General features: G+C 37.6%; 9 protein-coding genes across 11 annotated transcripts; 4 read left to right on the forward strand and 5 right to left on the reverse strand.

The window, feature by feature from the left end:
- Nucleotides 1–171: 171 nt before the first annotated feature.
- Nucleotides 172–2,609, reverse strand: LOC134832265 (zinc finger protein 260-like). 2 transcript variants are annotated; one of them, XM_063846251.1, is made up of 4 exons: nt 2,396–2,608; nt 1,415–2,331; nt 509–643; nt 172–454 (listed from the first exon to the last, which is right to left on the reverse strand). In XM_063846251.1, the coding sequence occupies exons 1-4, from the start codon at nt 2,531–2,533 to the stop codon at nt 205–207; spliced, it is 1,440 nt and encodes a 479-aa protein (XP_063702321.1). In that variant the 5' UTR covers nt 2,534–2,608; the 3' UTR covers nt 172–204. The 2 variants fall into 2 exon arrangements, with proteins under 2 accessions (XP_063702321.1, XP_063702320.1); XM_063846250.1 differs by lacking the exons at nt 172–454; nt 509–643 and adding an exon at nt 757–1,241 and having other exon boundaries at nt 2,396–2,609.
- Nucleotides 2,610–2,631: 22 nt separating this feature from the next.
- On the reverse strand, nt 2,632–4,526 carry LOC134832267 (torsin-like protein). Its single transcript, XM_063846253.1, has 3 exons — nt 4,197–4,526; nt 3,414–4,131; nt 2,632–2,811 (listed from the first exon to the last, which is right to left on the reverse strand). Exons 1-3 carry the CDS (start codon nt 4,405–4,407, stop codon nt 2,715–2,717), a joined length of 1,026 nt encoding a protein of 341 aa, XP_063702323.1. The 5' UTR covers nt 4,408–4,526; the 3' UTR covers nt 2,632–2,714.
- On the forward strand, nt 4,507–5,383 carry LOC134832268 (transcription initiation factor TFIID subunit 9). Its single transcript, XM_063846254.1, has 2 exons — nt 4,507–4,781; nt 4,839–5,383. Exons 1-2 carry the CDS (start codon nt 4,652–4,654, stop codon nt 5,381–5,383), a joined length of 675 nt encoding a protein of 224 aa, XP_063702324.1. The 5' UTR covers nt 4,507–4,651.
- LOC134832266 (replication factor C subunit 4) lies at nt 5,369–6,650 on the reverse strand. Its single transcript, XM_063846252.1, has 2 exons — nt 6,465–6,650; nt 5,369–6,409 (listed from the first exon to the last, which is right to left on the reverse strand). The coding sequence occupies exons 1-2, from the start codon at nt 6,569–6,571 to the stop codon at nt 5,452–5,454; spliced, it is 1,065 nt and encodes a 354-aa protein (XP_063702322.1). The 5' UTR covers nt 6,572–6,650; the 3' UTR covers nt 5,369–5,451.
- A 63-nt stretch (nt 6,651–6,713) lies between these two features.
- Nucleotides 6,714–9,274, forward strand: LOC134829716 (inhibitor of nuclear factor kappa-B kinase subunit alpha). The gene is made up of 2 exons (XM_063842939.1): nt 6,714–6,834; nt 6,980–9,274. The coding sequence occupies exons 1-2, from the start codon at nt 6,806–6,808 to the stop codon at nt 9,231–9,233; spliced, it is 2,283 nt and encodes a 760-aa protein (XP_063699009.1). The 5' UTR covers nt 6,714–6,805; the 3' UTR covers nt 9,234–9,274.
- A 45-nt stretch (nt 9,275–9,319) lies between these two features.
- On the reverse strand, nt 9,320–11,165 carry LOC134829717 (chromatin modification-related protein MEAF6). Its single transcript, XM_063842940.1, has 4 exons — nt 11,002–11,165; nt 10,741–10,941; nt 10,493–10,682; nt 9,320–9,457 (listed from the first exon to the last, which is right to left on the reverse strand). Exons 1-4 carry the CDS (start codon nt 11,077–11,079, stop codon nt 9,327–9,329), a joined length of 600 nt encoding a protein of 199 aa, XP_063699010.1. The 5' UTR covers nt 11,080–11,165; the 3' UTR covers nt 9,320–9,326.
- A 62-nt stretch (nt 11,166–11,227) lies between these two features.
- On the forward strand, nt 11,228–12,634 carry LOC134830939 (transport and Golgi organization protein 11). 2 transcript variants are annotated; one of them, XM_063844558.1, is made up of 3 exons: nt 11,228–11,561; nt 11,857–12,130; nt 12,187–12,634. In XM_063844558.1, exons 1-3 carry the CDS (start codon nt 11,315–11,317, stop codon nt 12,395–12,397), a joined length of 732 nt encoding a protein of 243 aa, XP_063700628.1. In that variant the 5' UTR covers nt 11,228–11,314; the 3' UTR covers nt 12,398–12,634. The 2 variants fall into 2 exon arrangements, with proteins under 2 accessions (XP_063700628.1, XP_063700627.1); XM_063844557.1 differs by having other exon boundaries at nt 11,845–12,130; nt 12,187–12,630.
- A 94-nt stretch (nt 12,635–12,728) lies between these two features.
- Nucleotides 12,729–17,701, reverse strand: LOC134828868 (titin). Its single transcript, XM_063841855.1, has 2 exons — nt 15,816–17,701; nt 12,729–15,106 (listed from the first exon to the last, which is right to left on the reverse strand). The coding sequence occupies exons 1-2, from the start codon at nt 17,272–17,274 to the stop codon at nt 12,945–12,947; spliced, it is 3,621 nt and encodes a 1,206-aa protein (XP_063697925.1). The 5' UTR covers nt 17,275–17,701; the 3' UTR covers nt 12,729–12,944.
- A 1,241-nt stretch (nt 17,702–18,942) lies between these two features.
- LOC134830940 (6-pyruvoyl tetrahydrobiopterin synthase) lies at nt 18,943–20,176 on the forward strand. The gene is made up of 4 exons (XM_063844559.1): nt 18,943–19,118; nt 19,186–19,265; nt 19,604–19,749; nt 19,802–20,176. The coding sequence occupies exons 1-4, from the start codon at nt 19,054–19,056 to the stop codon at nt 20,009–20,011; spliced, it is 501 nt and encodes a 166-aa protein (XP_063700629.1). The 5' UTR covers nt 18,943–19,053; the 3' UTR covers nt 20,012–20,176.
- The last annotated feature ends 74 nt before the right edge of the window (nt 20,177–20,250 follow it).

The raw sequence follows: 20,250 nt of genomic DNA on the forward strand, positions 1-20,250 counted from the left end.
CAAACTTTTTTATTTTTTTTTTTTTGTTTCAAAAATTTTGGACAAAACTATTGAGTTTCATTTGGAATAAAAAACAAAAATGCAAATTTTAATGACTTAACTTCCCCCCATTTCCATAAAAAAAATTAGATAAAATTAAAATTTGGATCCGCCTTGACATGAAAAAATTTCAAATTTTTATCCGTTAATGAAATTTATTAAAATTTAACGTGGTTGAGAAATAGTTACAACTTTCTTAATAATACAAGCGTCGCGATGATCTCCATCAGCAATAAAGTGATCGTCGCGCATGTGCTTCGTCAAAGCGTCAATACGGGGAAAAGTGGCTTCACAAACGTTACAAATGTACTCCGGACCATCGAGATGCACCTTCATGTGACGCGTCAAATTATCTTTCCAAGCATATGCTTTGCCACAAATGGTGCATTTGAAGGGGTGATCGTCGTCGGGCTCACTAAAAATATAAAAAAAATTAATGAAAAATTGAAAAATTTTGTGAAAATTTTACCGTGTATGAACTTTCATGTGATTCAAACGAGCTGATGAAGTCACAAATTTCAAGTCACAATGCTCGCATGGAAAATTCTTCTCCTTTATGTGCCGGAATTTGATGTGAGAGACCACTTCAGCATTAGTTGTGAAGCTGAAAAATAGAAAAATTGTTAAAAAATTTTGAATTTCAATAGAAAATCTTTTTAAAAACTTAATTTTTTAAGCAAAAAATCATTTTTGGTATAAAAATAAAATTTATATTTCACTAAAAATTACATAAAAATCTTAAAAATACATTAAACAACACAAATTTCTACATAGTTTTTTGATAATCCAAGTCATCGTCATCTTTTTTGGCATTAATTCCATGAGCGATCGTCAAATGTCGCTTCAGCGGACCGATATCTTTGAAAGCCATTGTGCACATAAGACACGAAAACGGTCGAAAACCTTCGTGCACCTTCTTATGTTGCTTCAGTTGGTCCGTCGATCGACATTTATAAGGGCACATGTTGCACAAAAAGTCCCGGATGCCGTAATGGACCTTCAGATGTTTATCCAAGGACCGTTTTCGACTAAAGGCGTTATTACAGAGATCACAGGAATACTTTTTCTCCTTCAGATGACACTGGAGATGGTCATCCAGGTGACATTTGGCGACGAAACTCTTCTCACAATACGTGCATTTGTGATTTCGGATGTTTTCGTGGAATTTTTTGTGTAGCGTTAGTTGATATTTTGTCGTAAATCTAAAAAATATTCCTAAAATTTCATGAAAAATTATTTAAAATGAAAAATTTATGAAATTTCAAAGGACTTACGTGAGTTTATTTCAAAAATTGTCACAAATTCAGGAAATCGGTAAGAAAAACGCGTTGAAATTCGTTACGAAATGCAATTTTTTTTCTTTTAACAAACTTACCGTTTCCCACATTCCTCATAGGGGCATTCGTGCTGCTTGATTTTCTCATGTCGCAGTTTGTGTTTGTGCAAATCGCCACGACTGTTGGATTTCAGGCCGCAAATGTCGCAAATAAACTTGTTTGCTGTCCCAAGATGTTGCACTTCCTCGTGATTCGTCAACGATCGCTTGTGGAAAAAGGCTTTGTCGCAATGCGAGCACTGAAATTCTCGTCGTTCATCCGTGTGAATCATCAAAAAGTGCGCACGCAACGTTTCTTTCGTCTTTAGCTCTTTGGAACACGCTTTGCAGGTGTAATTTCGCGGAAATTTCGGATGACTCCGGGCAACATGAAGCTTGAGATCGTCATTTGAGGCACACTCGGTGAAGCAATATTCGCACGTGGTGCTCAAATCGACGCCGTAATAGATGTCTTTGGGACTGGCAACGTCGACTTTCAAGCGACGCTTTGTGAGATCGCCCGGCGGAGGTCCCTTGTGGAATTTGTAGCGATGCATATCGAGCGAACTAATTGTGGCGTATTGCTTTTTGCATTTGTCGCACTTGAAAACGACCTTTGGCTCGCGTTTCACGGGCGAACGGTATTCCGTTTCCGACAGCGTCGTGTCCATCATTTCATTTTGATCGACTATCGGGTCGTAAACGATGTCTTCGTTGTATTCCTCGCGCATTTCCACCTTCGAGGGCGGCGCCATCGATGACTTTTCCACAACATTCATGGGCGAAACGTAAAACTCGTCCAAACCTTCGTACAACGAGACATCAATAAAAACATCATCCAGCAAGATTCGATGATTGTCCGAAATATTTGTGCTGATTTGGGTGATTAACTGCTCGGAATGCAAACAACTCTGACGAAAAGTCTCGACAATTTTCAAATCTCGCAAACACCGTTCGCACAAAGAATCAGCTTCGAGCTGCAAAAAATATTTTTGAATCAATTTTTAAGGGAATTTCAACCAGAAAAAATTGAAAACTTACATTATGGACCTTTTCGCGTGTCTGGTTGTAAATGTTCTCGGTGTAATCCGGATCAACTTTTATCTTATCCGGCAGCATAAGCATGTGAATGAGCGTTTGCTTCTTAATTAAACACAAGCTACACAGAATTTGGTCCATTTTTTCGCGTTTTTTTGGGAATTTTAAAAGAACATAACGACGCTTGGGTACCAAAATGTTTGTCAACAAAGAACTGTCAATAAAACGTCAAATTTGAAAACACTTCCGTTAAAAAATTTTATTTCAAAAATAAATGGATAAATAATTTTTTTGGTAAATTTCAATAATTTTACGGCAGGATTTAGACAAAAGTTTCAGCTTTTTTGGATATTCGCTTGCAACCGTTGTTGGCGAAGAGATTTGTCTTCACATCCATTGTCACGTACTCCAGCATTTCACTAAAAAAAAATTAACAAAAATTTATTATTTTTTTCGAGAAAAAAAATTTTCGTGATTTTTTCTCTATTTTTTAAAGGTTCTAAAAAAATAAAAATTGGATCCATTGAGGATACTTATAGCCTTAAAGTTTTCAATATTGATGTTAAAAATCTTCCAAATACAAAATTTTTTACATCTTATGAATTAAAGGTGAAATTTTCTGTGAAACGAGCCGATTTACATAAAAATTTTAATCGTCCTTTTAAACTTTTAAATAGAAAAAAATAATTGTTTTGTAATTTTTCAAAACAAATAGATGAAATTTTGGTCAAAATATGTCATATTTTGTCATTACTTCTCAAAAATATTTTTAAAAAATTGTCAAAAATTTAATTTTTTTGATGTAAAAGCTTGAAACTACGACTCAAATTCATCGTAAATGGTCTCATTTTGTCAGAAATTTTTAAATTTTTAAAAAATCCCAACATTTGAAGGCTCATTTCTATTCAATAAATTCTTTTTTTTTTCAAAAAAATTATTTATGTTAAAAGTGGAAAAAATGTTCGAACAAAAAATTTCGTACATTGACATTTTCAGTCAAATTTTCCTTAAAAACTCTTACTTTTTCTTGTGTTCAGTCATTTTGATGCGCAAACGTTGAAATTCCTTCCGAATACATTCAATGATGTGCGGCTTCTCCAACGGCAAAAAAGGCACGTAATGATCGATGAGTCCCGCCTCAATCGGTCGACTTTTCTTCAAGCCTCCTTGCAAATTATACGCACTACTTTCCAATATCGACTCGAAATGATACAACTTCATGTCTTCCCGGGTCATTTTTTTGCTTTTATACGACTCATACAACTTGTCCGCAATTTCCACGCCCCCCGCATTTAGCAGAAAAATGAAAACAGCTTCTCTATAATTCACGTTATCCACGTGAGTATGATGATCTAAGAGAGCGGTAATGGCATCGAATACTCCACTTGGCATCGTATCGACTTCGTCAAAGATGAAAATTGCCTTCGAACACGTGGTAATGGCTTTTTTGATGTAATCCCGGATTTGTGCGCTATAAGTTTCGACATATGCTTGTATGGGAAAATCCGTTCGGCCACTGAAACGATGCACGAAAGCGCTATCAAGACCTTTGGCGTAGATGGCTTTTACAATGAAATCGGCAACGTAATTTTTTCCGGTGCCTGGTGTGCCGTGGAATGTCATGACAAGCGGTTTTTTCGACGAATCGATGTGTTCGTAGTGCGATTTTAGAGCTTGAACGACTTTTTCTTCGACAATTGGTTGTCCGAAAACATGTTCTTTCAGGTCGAGAGATAATTCTAATAAGAAAGTGATAAGAAATTGATAAGAAATGACCGAAGATAAGCAAAAAAAAATGACTCACTGGTGAAATTTTTAACAATCCATCGATCATTGCAACACTCTGTCATGCGACAAATTGTCTGATCCACGACCTTTTCATAATTATATCCTAAGCCGCCGACAACTGAGGCGATTCCGATTCCAATTGCTGTACTGATGGGCTCCAAAGTCCAAGTGCCGGTAATAAAAATGATGAATATCAGGAAAAGTGAGTATTTTACCCAATTTGCCATGGTTACGATGCCACTTGAGATTTGAAAAAAATTGTCGGGAGCATTAAATGCAAAAAAATTGGAAAAAAATAAGGTGATTAATGGAAGTTCTTAGAACGAATGTTTTATAAACAAGCTCAAGTCACATTTCACTTGCATTCTGGAGCCCAGTGCATAAAGTCATTTAGACGAAAAAACGTAAACAAATTTTTTTCTCACGATTTTTTCGTTTTTTCGATGAATTAAGGTCTCAATATCACTGAAAATGTCGCATTCCGGTGTCACACAGAGCAAAATCCCCAAGGACGCTCAAGTAATCATCTCAATTTTGAAGGAAATTGGAATTCAGGACTACGAGCCACGAGTCGTCAATCAATTACTCGAGTTTACCTATCGTGAGTCCCCTAATTTTTGATTTTTTAATCATTTTTTCATCGTTTTTTCGCTTTTAGGATATGTAACTTGTATCCTGGATGACGCCAAAGTGTACGCGAATCATGCCAAAAAGAAGGTAATCGATGCAAAAGACGTTAAACTCGCATCTCAGATGATGTTGGACAAGGCATTTACAAATCCGCCCGCTCGTGATGTCCTCTTCGAAGTGGCAAAAGCGAAAAATTCCACCCCGCTCCCTCTGGTGAAGATTAATTGTGGTTTGCGACTGCCGCCCGATCGTTATTGCCTCTCGGCATGCAACTACAAGCTCCGTGCTGCCTCGCAACCCAAAAAAATGGTCAAATCAGCACTCGAATCGCGGTCCGGCATCAAAACGACCTTCAAACCGTCGACAATTGTGCAAACGACCGTCAAGAAACCCGTCACCGCGATGCCAAAAACGCAAACGGTGACGATTCCCAAGCCAACATTCAAGTTTACAACGCAAGCAAAGATCTCGTTCAAGCCCAAAACCGAAGGAATCACCAAAATGGAGACGGATGACGGCGATTCGGGCAAACGGAAGCGCGACGAAGAGGATGACTTCGAAATAGTTCAATAAATTTTGCTAATTTTAAGGATTTTTAATACAATATGAGAAAAAATACAAAAGTTTCAACAGAAAAAAGTTCATTGACGCAACGCTTGAATTGTCGCACACCCAAAATCCATGATCTGAATGTACTCGGAACCGCCGTTGTGCAGTCGGAAGCAACATTCGCCGAGTCTATCGAGAATTCCGGCCTTTTGTTTGTCCGTCAAACCATCGTGGAATACAATAAATTCGTTGAATTGTTCGAAAAATTGTCCAATACTGAAGGCTTCGTACAAGAAATCTTCGACAAATTCTTCTAGTTGCTTGAAATCGCCCGATTTGCATGCCGACAAAAATTTTTCCAAGTACTTCGGGGGCACAAATCCCGAAATTTCCAAGATATCCGTCTCGGTGATTGCATTTTCGTTGCCTTTGAGACGATAACACGACTGCAAAGTGGTAATAGCGCGTCTCATATCACCTCCGCTGATGCCAACAATCGCTTTTAACGCTTCTGGATCGACTTTTATAAGCTCCGAGTCCGAAATCAGTTGCAATCTTTCAATAACCATCTCTTCTTTTAGCGGCTTGAACCGGAATTTCGTGCATCGAGACGTGATCGGTTGAATTATTTTCGACACGTAATTACAAATTAGGCAGAATCGCGTGGTTTTTGTGTGCATTTCCATGGTTCGTCGCAGCGCAGCTTGGGCGGCATGCGTCATGGCATCTGCCTCATCCAAAATAATAATTTTAAAAGGGGGACATGGCTTTCCATCGGGACGACAAGCGCTCGCTGTGAGTTGCGCAAAACTCTTTACTTTGGTCCGAATGACACTGATGCCACGATCGTCGGAGGCATTTAGCTCGAGAACGCGATCTTTGAACAAATCGCCGAACAATTGACGTGCAGCGGCGAGAATTGTACTCGTTTTACCCGTGCCCGGTGGTCCGTAGAGCAGCAAATTTGGCAAATCGGCACCCGAGAGACATTCCCGCAGCACCGAAACCACTTCGCCTTGCTCGACGACGTCTTCTACGGTTTTGGGACGACTAAAAAATTTGAAAAATTAGTAAAAATCTCTCGGATTTGATGATAAAAACTTACTATTTTTCTACCCATGGCACGGGACGTTTCTTTTTTTCCTTGCTGGGACCTTCACCGCCGGATTTTGCGACATCAGCGGGCTTCGCTCCTTTGAGAAATGCATGCATTTTAATTAAATATCAAGATTTAAGGACAAAAAATGGAAAAAATACAAGAGCAACTCAAGTTCAGGCGCGAATCTGCTTCAATTTGTGACTTGGGTTGACGTTCCCAGGCAAAATTCTCGTCAGTCATAAACAATTTGCGTTTCAGTTGCGGGTCCCGTTGAATTTTACATCTTTTTTAATGACTAAAACTCGATTTTAATTGCGTGTCACTTGATTTCCTGCCTTTTTAGCGACATGGAAGCTCCTCCATTCATCGGAGATTGGTAAGTCAAGCTGCTTTTCTTCAAAAAAAAAATTCCGGAAAATCATTTTTGCCATAAAAGGAAGTGCATTTGCACTTTTTCGCAGACATCTAACGTGTGGAGCAGTACATTGACCTTCATTTATTTCATAATTTTCTATTTTTAGGTATCGCGAACGCTTACTCGGCAAAGGTTCCTACGGCACAGTCAATTTGTGGAAGCACAAGAAAAGTGGCTCGAATGTCGCAATAAAAACTTTTATCTTATCGGAAGAAGATGATCCGTCGTCGGTGGCACGACAAAAGGAACGTTGGGAATACGAGATAGATCTGCTGACAAATATCGTAAAAAACGACAATATCGTGCGTGCGGTGAAAGTTGAGCCGGCTTTTTTGTCGGAATTGACGCGTTTAACGAAAAATAAGCTGCCCGTGTTGTGTTTAGAGTTCTGCGAAGGCGGAGATTTGCGACGCACGTTAGACAGCAGCGAAAATACGTGTTGCGGCTTGAAGGAAAATGAAGTTCGGGCAGTTTTAAAAGCCTTGCGGAACGCAATCAGCTACTTGCATCAACTAAAAATCACGCATCGTGACTTGAAACCGGAAAATATCGTGCTGAAACACGAAAATGGACGCGTTGTGTACAAATTAACGGATTTGGGAGTTGCCAAAGAGCTCGATCGCAACAGTTTGAATGCCAGTTTCGTCGGCACAATGGAATATTTGGCGCCGGAACTCTTGCACGGCGGAAAATATTCAAATTCCGTGGATTACTGGAGCTTTGGCGTCATCGCTTTTGAGATAATTTGCGGGATGCGACCATTTTTGCCACATTGTCCGATCGCTAGATGGCTCGTGTACGCCCAAAAGAAGAATTCCGATCACATTTGCATCACGGAAGACAATCAAGGCAACTATACTTATCACAAAACGGTCCTTCCGGAGAATCGTACGTGCCGAAAATTACTTAAACATCTCGAAAAGTGGCTTTCCATCGCTCTGGAATGGAATCCGAAGCAACGTGGATATGCTTTTGAGTCCGCAGTAAAGAACGATTCAAGTACCAAATCTGTTCAGTTCGCGGAAAAGCCCGAGCCGGCATTAAAAATATTCACTTTACTCGACGAAGCACTCGAAAAACGCCTTTTAACGGTATTCTCCTTGCACAATTATCAATTTTACGAATTTGAAATCACTGAAAATACAACAATGAATGAACTTTTACTCGAAATTAGCAAAGAAACGACAATTCCGGTGCCAGAAATTGAAGCTTTCTTACCACTGGAGCAACAAATGGACCGAATTGATGAACAAACAAAGCCAATTTTCTTGTTTAACCCGGATTTGAGTGACTCTCCGATGCTATATGTGCTCAAAAGTGGTCAAATTTACAACCAAGTCGTGCCGCCACAGATTCCCAAAAGCATTCAAGACGTCTTCCGCGATGCCAAAGTCAAGTTGAAAGCACATACACTGCGTCATTTTGCCAGAAATTCCGTTTTTTTCGTGCAAAACGAGCAAAAACTCTATGCGACGCTCATGAAAGCGATCAAAACGTACGCCTTGTGCTTGAACGATCGCATTATCAAGAGCAAACCTTCGATCATTCAGATGCTGCGGAACAGTTTCACTTTGAAAGGTGCCATGAACGAATTTAATGAGAACGTGGAACACACCAAAACGAAAATCCCGGAAGTATTATCGCAATCGTACTTTGATCAATGCTCCAAAGTGGAATCCAACATCAACGCATTGTGCGAAGCTTCGGAACGGATCTCGCGACGTTATGATTCCGCGCTGCGACGAAGTCAAGAAGCGATAAATGCCGAAATTCTCAAATCTGAAATCGAGGATGTTTACAATACGAAAGTACTTAATGTTCAATTTAACTTGATTCGCACCCAAATTGCCGAAAGAAAGCCTCTGGATGAAAAGTCGCACATCAACATCTTGAACAGCGTTTATGGGTGTCTTAAAAAACGCGATAAAATCCTTCTTGGCACGAATTTGAGCGAATTGAGTCAAAAACTCGTTCATGTCAAGACCGAAATGAATGAAATTATGAAAGCGGCGGAAATGGCGGAATCCACGAAAAATGCCCTTAAACGAGCGTTATGCAAATTATCCATGGAACATCAAAATACCGTTTGGTCGTTGGTGCCAGCGACAAAAATCGGCGAAATGGCGACGAAAAATCATCCGGAATACTTGCCCGACTTTGAGGGAATTTTGCCGCCAGTTGATTTTAAAGTTGGAGATGCCGTTACGAGTCTTCGCGAGACGCATGGCAACAAAGTTTTGTGCTTCGGTGAAGGAAATGACACAAAATCGTTGTTGTCGGACTGCCAAACGCTCATTTTAACCACAGACGAGATCCTGAATGAGGGAATTAAGTTTATGCAGGAGATTGAATCGATGTAGCTTCCTTAGTATTGAATTATTATTTATTGTTTGGATTGTTTCTTGTTGAGAAATTTTTGTTTTTATCCTAAAAAAATATATATAAAAGTGTCCTTAACGATGGCGAGCTTTTTTGTTGGCATTTCCCTTCTTGGCAGATGATGTTGAACCCGTACTGCTGTTGAGCTTGTGTTTCATGCCGACACTCGGCGACGACAGATCGCGATTTGGAGTGCTTGGCTTTGCTGAAATTTGAAAAAAAAATAGAAATTTTTAAAAATTTATTAAAGTTTTTGAGCGAAATTAAAAATTTTTGTCCTAAATTTATTTTTTTAATGGCGAAACCAAAATGAAAAAAAAAATCGGGGATCCAATTTTATTTTTTTTTCTTTTTTCTTAAAAATTTATTTTTTTAATGATATTTTGTCTAATTTATGTAAAAATTATAAGGAATTCGAAAATTTTTAAAAGTTTTTTTTTTTTTGCAAAATTATTGAAAATAACTGAAAACGAGAAAATTTCGATTTTCTTCTAAATTTCATTTTTTAAATGACTTTTCAATATTTTTCAAGAAAAATTCATAAAAATATTTAAATTTTAAAGGTTTTTTAAAAATTTCTAAAAAAATAAATATTAGAAAAGACCAAAAAACTGTCAAATTTAATAATTTTTTTCTCTTTAAAATTTAATTTTCCATTTAGGCCGCTCCAAATTTATTTCGAACTTTTTGTCCCAAAACTTTTTTTTCAAAATGGGGGGGCAAAATAAAAAAAAATAAAGTTTTGAAATACTTTTTCATACAAAATGACAAAATTTTAACAGTTTTTTGTAATTAATCATTATTTTAGTTATTTTTATGGCATCTACATTAAGATTTGATAATTTGAAATTTATCTCAAGTTAAAAATTTTAACAAAAAAATTTCGTAAAAAAATAACTGTCAAAAAATTTTGTAAAATAATTTTTTTGAAAAAAATTTAAAAGAAGAATATTCATGTTAAAATACGATTTTTAATACAAAAATTCTTAAAAATTGTAAATTTTGATGAAATTTTTAACTTTTTTTTTTATTTTGCCCCATTGGATTTTCGACTTTTGAAATGGGGCATGGGACAAAAAGTTCAAAAAAAATTTGGAGCGGCCTTATTTTCTAAAAAAAATATAAAAAATTTGAAATTTCTTGAAAAATATTGAGAAAAGGTAAAATTTGATGAAATTTTCTATCTCAGATAAGGAACAAAAATTTTTAATTAAATTTTCACTTGAAATTAGTGACTTACTGTCATTTAAACCTAAAATACTGGAATCATGATTGCTATCTTTCTCCTGTTTCAGAGTCGTATTCATGAGAGAATCGTTATTGCTGTAACTTCCAACCAGCGTTTGATCATTTGAATCCTCATTCGTATTATATTCAGCGTCACTCTTCTCACTTTTCTGATCGTTGATGTCAAGTAACCCACTTACCGCCTAAAAAAACCCCATAAAAATTACTAAAAACCACAAAAATACGAAAAACGAGCCTTACCGCCATCGATGTGATTGAACTTTTCGAGAACAACCGTTCGGCATCCTTGAACTTGCGATTTCTTTTGTCAGTTTTCGACGTGATTTTATTAGAGGTCAAATAACGATCCCACCCGCGAATGATATTCCCATACAATTGGGTGTCTTCCAAGTAGGAACCTTCAAATGCGTAAATTTGTCGTTCCAGATTCGCCAAAGTCTCCTAAAAATCACAAAAAATGGTAAGAAATCGACTCAGCGTCTTTCTAAAAATCCCAATTACCGTAATTTCCGCCTTCCTTTTTATCAGTTCCGCTAGTTCGCTGCGAGCATCGAGACTCACATTCGGTTTTGTTGACATTTTTTCCTCTAAATTTGATGATTTTCTGCTAAAATTTTGGTTTTTTTCAGGAATTTTCGGGAATTGTTGTGATGCAGCTTCAAATGTCAAGCGTTCGAGTCGAGTTGCGAAAAGGGAGCGACATCGAACGTCACTTTGGCGAGATCGGAATAAAAAAAAATAAACGATTTTCCTGTCGCGCAGACGAAAATTAATTGGAAAAAAGCGAAAAAACGAATTTTTACACAGATTTAAGATGTCAGGAACTCTCTCGCCCGGCGTTTACGGCTACGAAGACGATCCAATCGTGCAAAGTAGCGTCTATACACACGACATAAGCGAAAGAATGCGCGTTCCAAAGAGAATCAAAGCCACTGGCGATTTTTACGACGAAAACGAGCTGCTGAGCAATGGCAACGGCATGCCAGCCTGGAATTACCAAAATAAAATCGACATGAATGTCCCGGATCGGATTGTGGTGCTCGGTCAGGATCAACATTTGGGTAAATATCGCATGAAAAAATGATTTTCCACTGCGTTTCCTTGTTCTCCATTACGTCACACGCACAAAAATTTTCATTGTTTGCCTGCATGTTATTTATATATATGTACATAGAAGTCTCTAACTTTCCTGCTAAATTGAACATTGTCCCTCCTCTGACAAAGGTCAAGCACCTTTTCCGCTCTTTTTTGCTATTTTTAGACCTTTTGTTGTGCTCAAACTCCACAAAATTCGATAAAATACTAACATTCACGTTAATTTCTGTCCCAAATTCTCACCAAAAGTTCTCACATCAGGCACAAAATCGGCACCGCGCGAAATTATGTTCGAAAATACGGTCTTGCCGAAGGACCCGGGCTTCATTAGAGTCGCAACGCCACCCCGAAACATAACCTTATCGGAACACAGATTCCCCGCAGCCGACGATCCGGTGCAATTTGACGTGGAAAACGACATTGACGAGTACGAGCAACGGTCTGTGGATTCCTTGGAGAGCGTTGGCAGACGCGGCGGCTACGGAACGCCCATCAGAAGCAAGAAATACAGCTCAGAATTGAGAATTAACCATCGGTGAGTCCAAAAACTGTAATTTTTTCACAAATTTCTCATGAAAAATATTTTTTTAGTGACGGAACACCACCTTTGAACTCGTCAATTGAGAATTTAACTCCGTCGGAGGAGGTTCTGCACTTGCGACGACAAGTCGCAAAGTTAAATCGCCGGGTCCTGACCATCGAACTCGATAACATCAACAGACAACAACGCGAAAAAGTCTTGTATGCCGTTGGAATGGCATATTTTTTGATGAAAGCCTTCATGTGGCTCAATAGAAAATAATTTTTTTAGACAAAATTCCTTAGAAAACCTCTCAGAAATGTATAAACAGGTGCTTGCAAAATTTTTTATTTGCAAAAAAAGTCAAAAAATTTGAAATTCAGTCGAAATTTTGTTAAAAATATTTTAAATCGGTGCTGTTATGATTCCACAAAGACATTTTTGTCGCATTTTTGAATGTTATTTTTTCAAAAAAAGAAGAGAAATGTGAAAAAACAAGAAGAAAAATAGGAATATGGTTAAAAATTGCATGAAATTAAAGAAAAAACATTAGAACTGATTAATTTAAATTAAATTAATGACATTTATTCCTAAAATTAATAAGAAAAATAAAATAAAAATATTTAAATCTGATATCTCTCTACTACAAATATATTTATCTTAGCTTCGATTTCTTACTTTTTTTGATTAAATCTATAAAACTCTCGTATTTACAAATTATTTTGGTATCGATTCAAGCAAAGCACACAAAAACACTCAAAATTTAGAATTTTCCTCAATTTTTTTTTTAGATTTGGAGACCAGCTCTGAAGACCTTCCCCGGAATTTTCTAACTCGGATGCAGCTGATTCAGCAAGGCATCGATTGCATCTTCCGCTGGTGGTTTCTCCGTCTGGTCCCGGCGCTGCTGATTCTGCTTCATGTCAATTTTCAGCGGCATTCTTGCTGTTTTTTGCTTTTGTTCGGGCGTCGTCGGCACAATTTCCTCTCCCGTCTTGCTGTGAATGTGAATTATGGGGCGATGTGGCTTTTTTTCCGCCGATGCGACGGGCGTCGATGACGACATTGGTGATCCATGTTGCGGCGACGAGACATATTCAAAGCCGGATTGATCCATTTTTACGCGAACGCCTTGTTTTTTGGCACTTCCCGAGCTGGTGCGTTGTTTTCGTCGCTCGTCCTCGGAACGGGCTTCGTATAAATTGATGGTTTCGGACGTCGTTAGTTTGATAATGCGATCTTTGATGCGTAAGGCGAAGGGTTTTGCGCGTAATTTGGGGGCGTCGGTGCTTTGACGACGTTTTTCAAAGGTTGGGTCTTCCTGAATTGACAGGAAACGGGTTTTGTCGGCACATGTGATTAGCTCGTGATTCAGTTCGACATCAGAATCTGACTCAGAATCACTGCTGGACTCGCTGCTACTCGAAGAGGAACTCGAGGAACTAGAACTTGACGAAAGGTTGAGAGATTTTTCCTTTTTTGTGGGAGCTGGTTCGGGTTTTTGGGACGGAGGAGGCTGTTTGGGCAACGTTCGAGGCGATTTTCGAAGAATTTCTTTCTTTTCTTCGACAGGTTTCTTTTTTTCTTCCACGGATTTCTTCTCTGCTGGTCGTTTTTTAGCGCTTGAAGCTCTAGTTGTGGGCGCAATTTTCCGTAAATCTTTTCCGCCAGCGACTGTTGGCTTCGTAACCACAGGTTTCTTCGGTGAAATTGATTTTTTTGCGGTATTTACGATTTTAGACAGCTTTTTACGTCGGAAATCCGTCAAGTGAGTGCCTTGTCTCGGCGGAATTTGAATGACTTTTTTCCTGTTGTTGCTATTTTGACTCTGAGCTTTGAGAATTCGGATAGTTCGTGCCTTTTTCTCTTCCAATTGGGCCACTTGACGAGCTCTTTTTTCGGGCGTGTTCAAATTTCGGGTCTCTTCGTCGTCGTCGGGGCCTCCAAATGATCGATTCAGAATATTTTCGGGATTTAAGCTTTCCGGGTGTTTCTTTGAACTGCTTGGTTCGGCAATTTTTTCCGGTTCTTTCTTCTTTTTCTCTTCAATTTCCTTCTTTTCTTGTACTTTTCCTTGTTCTGTGTGTGACTGTTTCTGTAATTTTTCCTTTGACGCCTTCATCTGTTCCGCATTTATCATTTGCTCGATAATTTTATTCTCCATTTCGTCCGGTTTGTAATACGAGCTGCCCGACGAATAATCTGTCGCTCGACTACTATAACCACTTGCGAGCTTACTTTCCGTACTTCGCGGCGAAACTCGTTGATCCGTGCCGGGAGTCTTCGCAAATGATGGCGTGGCGATGTCAGTATTTTTAATAATCGAATGCAAGTTGAGATCATTCAAAAATTTCGTGAAAGGCGTCGTAATATTCGGATTTGCGGAAATTTGGGGTGTCACGGGAATATTCAGCATGTTCTCCTTAAACGGTGTATCGGGAAAAACTGACGCCAATTGACTCAAGGAGATCTGCAGAGGTTCGTTGCTTGTGCTGCGCATCGCGATGATCGAAATTGTGGATTCGTTGGCGGAACTTGGGGGACTCATAATCGCATGACTTGTGGATGCGACGGGAGAAGTAATTATTGACGGTTCTGTCAGCGGGATTGTTGGCGGAATTACTGGCTTTGGTTCCTCCGGCAGTACGAGCTGTGGGGTAGGACGCACTTTTTGTACTTTTTTGCTTGGTGTCGGGACTTTAAAGTACAACTTTTCGTTAGTTGGCTCGTTTGTGGGAGATTTTTCCGCATTTTCCTCTTGGATGGCGGGTGGTTTCTTTCGGCGTTTCTTCGCGGTGTCCTTTAGAGCTTCAGAAGCAACTGAAATTTCTTGCGTTCTGTTGACTTCTCGTAAATGTTGGTCCCAATTTTTGTTTTTGCTCGCACTTCGCATGCGATTCCATACTTCTAAGGCGGAGTTTTCAGTCTTATCTGAGGTTGGTTTGACGGCAGAATTTTCTTTAATGAGTTTTTTGTCCTTTTTTGCACTTTCTAAAAAACAAAATTTAAATTAAAAAATTTTAAAATTAATTCAGATACAATTATGTTGGATTTTATTAAGTTTCAAAACATTTTTGACTTAAGAAAATATTTGACTTAAGCTTAAACTTAAGATAAAGTGTCAAAATACAAAAATACACAATAGGATCTTGAGATCCGCGGTGGAGCCATCCATATCTATCAAAGTGTCAAAAATATTTTAAAATTTAGTTCAAAAATAGGTGAAAATTCTTTTCAATTATTATTTTTCAACCATTTTTGGAAAAAAAAATTTTTTTGAACTTTTGACTTGAACTTTAGGTAAAAAGACTTGAATTTAAGTCAAAAATTTTTTGTTTAAATTTTTTTAAAAAGCTTAAGTTCAATTTTAAGTCAAAAATCAATTTTTAGGTTTTTGAATAAACTTTGAGAAATAAATTTTAATTTTCTTAGATTTTTGAAAAAAAAAAAAATGTATTAACTTAAGCTTAAGTCACGATTAAAAAAATTAATTTTCAGGCTTATTTTTAAAATTTTATAAAGTTTTGATTTTTTTTTTTTTTTTTGATAAAAAACTGATATATTTTCCACAAAATTTTAGAAAAATAAAAAAAAAAATTGGCTTTTGAACAAATCTCAACCGAAATTTTGACATTTTCAAAAATTTATTGTCAAAAATGTATTAAACCTTGAACATTTTCTTCAATTCTACTAAACTTACCTTTAATTTTTTCATCTGCTGACCCACTTTCCACATCACTCTTCATCCCTTGATCATCCGTCAATCCCTTAATCTCTGGCGGGCACGACGATGGCTGTCTTTTATCGATAACCGTGACTTCCGGATCCTCATTCAAACTCTCATCGATGATCGTATTCAGCTTTTTGGGCGTCTTAAAGTTCAGCGTTCGCACATGAGCGAGTTTTCGCGTTGGCGTCGACAGACATTTCGATACTTTTTGCTTATTAATTGCTTGAGAAGTGTTTTCAGGCGTCGATTTGACTTCAACTTTTGCTGTTTCTACGTGAATTTCTTGCGTAGTTGCCACAGAATTGGTCACAGTTGCAGTTGTTGTTGTTTGAACAAGAGGCGGTAGCGGTGCAGAAGCTTCTGTTAAGTATTTGAGGGTATTTGGGGTGACATCGACGATGATATTGTTGCCCAAGGGGGTCGGATGACACGGTAAGATGATCGTATTTGAGTCAATTTGCGGTGCTGGCACACATTGGACGGGAACTGAGGATAAAACTGTGATGCCGCTTGGATACTCGATTTTGGGAGTACTCAAAGAAGGCATTGACGGGATGTTAAAGGGTTGAACGCGTGTTTGTGGCGTATGTTCGTCACTTTCGCCAAGCGGTTTGACGGATTTTTTGTCGATTTTTACGGCTTTTGTTAGAATTTCGCCATTTCCGAGCACTGTTTCGATCACTCGTTCGTTCGGTTTTGCAACTGGCATCGTTTTTACCGGCGGTTGCTTCTTTCGACCGCGTCTTTTTGGTACTGGCTTCTCTTTTTTCGGCTTTCCTTTTGCTACTTCGTTGTAATTTATTTGTTTCGTGCGTGTTCGTAGCTCTCTCTGCTCTTCTTCTTTCTCTTCTTCTTCATTTTCGACGTTTTCCTCGTGATACGACAAATCTTTTTGTGTCGCCGTTATTTCAAGCAACTCTTGAAAGACATCGTTGAATCGCTGATCCTTCTCCAATTCCTCAATTACTGCTTTTGGATTGAGATCTGCTGCCTGATCCGTCGGCAAAGCGTTAATTTTTTCCGCGACAATTGTCGAAAAAAGGTCTGGCATGTCCAAAAGGGTATCACGAGCAGTTGTTATAATCTCAACTTGATCCTCCGTGTTTAGTACTGATTGTTCGGCTTCCTCTCCAGCATTTTCCGTATGAAAAGAACTATCAATCTCGGTCGCCCCTTCATTATCTGTGTCGTCACTCGATGAAGTATCCGCAGATTTAAGCGAATAATACGATTCTTGGTTCTTTTTGACGCGCTTCGGGGACCGATGATGCATCACCGGACTACTATCCGACTTGTCAACATTCGAAAAACGACGTTTTTGCTTCTTATTTGCGGGCGCTCGAAACACGGGCCGAAAATATCGCAGCACTTGTTCGAGTTTCTTGTCCGTATCACATCCAGAATCGAATTTCAGGTTCTCAAACTGCATAAACTCCCGAATTGTGGCTTCGACTTTTGCATGTTCCAGTAAACATTTGTCCAAACTCTTTGAAAAATTGACGCGTTTGAGGCCGCGTTGCAGTGCTTGCCATTCATCCGTTAAGGTGTGAGCTTTCCTTGCAAAATGACCGATAAACGTTCTTTAATCCTTCGTCGTCCAAGTATTGCAACACCAAAAGGGCGATATCTTTCTTAAATAATGCCATTTTTCTGTCTGAAACGAAGCGACATTTCACTAAGTGATGGAATGCAAAACGAAATTTAGCAGTTTTTACCTTTTTCGTAGTTTTTCTTTACAATTTTTCACTTTTATCACGATCGAACGTCGTTCATTTATAATTTTGACATGGTTTTTGTGCAATTTTAGGCCATTTTAACACGAATTTTAAGAAAAATTACTCGCAATTATTTTTGCCTCCACTTTTTCGAAACATAAACAACTCGCTAGTGGATGACGCCACTGAGTCTTGCCGTTATTTGAGGATGAAGCCCATTTGAGACGAATGGAATTGATGTTTAAGGCCAAGGCAATTATGAAAAAAGTTTCATTTGTTTGGATCTCATGAATGAAAAGTGATAAAAATTTAATTTTGAAGATTTTTTCTTGAAATTGGTTTTAAAATTGTTTTTTAAAGCTAAAAATTATCTCACGAATCTGCAGTTTTTAAATTAAAAAGAACAGAATGAGATGAGGTTTGTCAAATTTGAGAAATTTTCTCAATTTTTCATTAATTTTCCTAATTTTTCTGTTCCAAGCTAAACTTGACAAACTACAAAAAATATCCGAAAAGATTCGTAAAACAGAATATGTTAATTCACATTTTAAAGATTAAACGAATACTTAAGCTCTTTTTAATTTATAAGGAGTTGTATCCCAAAGTCTCTTCTTAAAATTTCGCTCTTCAATCGAAATTTACAACTTCTGATGTGTCCAGCAAAAAAGTACAATATACTAAATACTTTATTTTAGTGTATTTCAAGTGTTATCAAATATTTATCTTAGAAGGTCAATTCATCATCAATTGAAACCACTAACAGTTCCTCATCATCTTCTAAGGCTTCTTTCACTCAGAGAAAGGCACTCATATATTAATAGTATCATGTTTCACTTTTTAAGCATGAGCATTTTCATGACTGACCAGCATCTTTCTCTTGTAGCAATTCTAGAATTCTCTTTTTTTTTAAAGTTTTGGAAAGCGAAGATTTGGTGGGTGAGCAACTCATAACAATCACTCTGCACTTAGATTCAATAATCAGATCCATTGTGCAACATGATGTTAATGTTTTAAGTTTTCGTTAAGTTAATGTTTTCGTTGAATTCAGGCTTATATAGGACCAGTTATTGTGAGACTGACTTTGTTGTACTTCATTTATAAACACTTCGTATTTTTTTTTTCTTCAAAAGTTTAAACTTTAGCGAGGCTATGAATGAATAGATCAGTTTTTCATTTTTATCCTCAATTTTTGTCGACAATTTGAGAGTTTTGACAAAAAAAAACGAAATTATAAGAAAGTTTTAGTTTTTAACTAAATTTCGATGTTTTAAGTAATTTTTTCGTAAATTTTTGACCATTTTAACCGAAAAATATTAGTTATTGTGAAAATCAAATAGGATGAAAAGTGAAACAACTTTGATTTTTGTATCGGCCTAAAATACTTTTTGTTTGTTTTTTTCACGATTTCGACGTCACAGTCGGATTTCATCTCGCATTTCTAAGCAAAAAGCAACAAAAGTAAGTCGTTCTTTGTGACAAAGACAAAGGAAAAAATGTCTCCACCAATTGTTTATTTGACGCGAAAAGAAACTTTCAGTGCTTGTCATCGTTTACACAGGTAAATCACGAGCAACAGGTGTCCTTGATATGATAAGAATTTTATAATATTTTCCTGGTTTTTTCAGTCCTCATCTTTCTGACGCCGAAAATTTGGAGATTTTTGGTAAATGTAACAATCCCAACGGACATGGACATAATTACACCGGTGAGTTTAAGGCATCTCTCGCTGGCTCATCCATCGCCTTATCATTCGCCACTTGAAACGTTTCCGGGGTACATAGAAGCGAGAAATTCTCTCCGATCGTGTAGAGATTGATAAAGTCGAACAAAACATCCTCAAGGGCATCAAAGACCGTTTGTTTTGTCACACGACATATGTGCTTGCGGTACAGAACGTTATCAAGGTGGTCGAGTAAATGGTTGATGACGTCGCGAGAAATCAATGCGACATCACTTTCAATTGTTTTTACGCTACTTTTACTTTCCATTTCTATTTTTTTCGAAAAAAAAATGATTTTTTTGTCATGACATGCTTAATTTCAGTCGAAGTAACGGTACGTGGACCACTTGACGTCAAAACCGGCATGGTGATGAACATAACGGACATCAAAAAGGCAATGGATACGGCAATAATGAAGCCTCTGGATCACAAAAATCTCGATTTGGATGTTCCCTACTTCCGGCATAACGTAATTTTTCACTGAAATTCGGAAAATTTTCATTAAAAATTTAATTTTTTAGGTCAGTACAACGGAAAATCTGGCAATTTATATTTGGGACTCCCTTCGCACATTGTTGCCACGTCCCGAACTGCTCTTTGAGGTAAAAATTTACGAGACTGACAAAAATATCGTGCGTTTCCGTGGTCATGATGCAGCTCCGCGTGCCGGAAATGGCTTGTCAAGCATCCAAACTCGCGATATTTGTGTCTCCAGTGACTCGGATTCGTAAATTTTGGACTTCCAAAGACTCGTAGGAGATATTTGTGATCATTCCATGACAATATTTTTTGGAGAAAATGCTTTTTTACGTTTTTCTAGACATTTTTTGTTTCATTTCTTACGACAAATATCATTCTAAAGTTTAATAAAGTTAAGAAAATTCATCAAAACTGAATTTTTTAAAGTTTTTACGAGTTATTATGTCATATTTTACGCATGTTTGTTTAGCGAAGTGAAAAAAAATAAATT

The sequence above is a fragment of the Culicoides brevitarsis genome, chromosome 2 (assembly GCF_036172545.1).
Source record: "Culicoides brevitarsis isolate CSIRO-B50_1 chromosome 2, AGI_CSIRO_Cbre_v1, whole genome shotgun sequence".
NCBI classification, from domain to species: domain Eukaryota; kingdom Metazoa; phylum Arthropoda; class Insecta; order Diptera; family Ceratopogonidae; genus Culicoides; species Culicoides brevitarsis.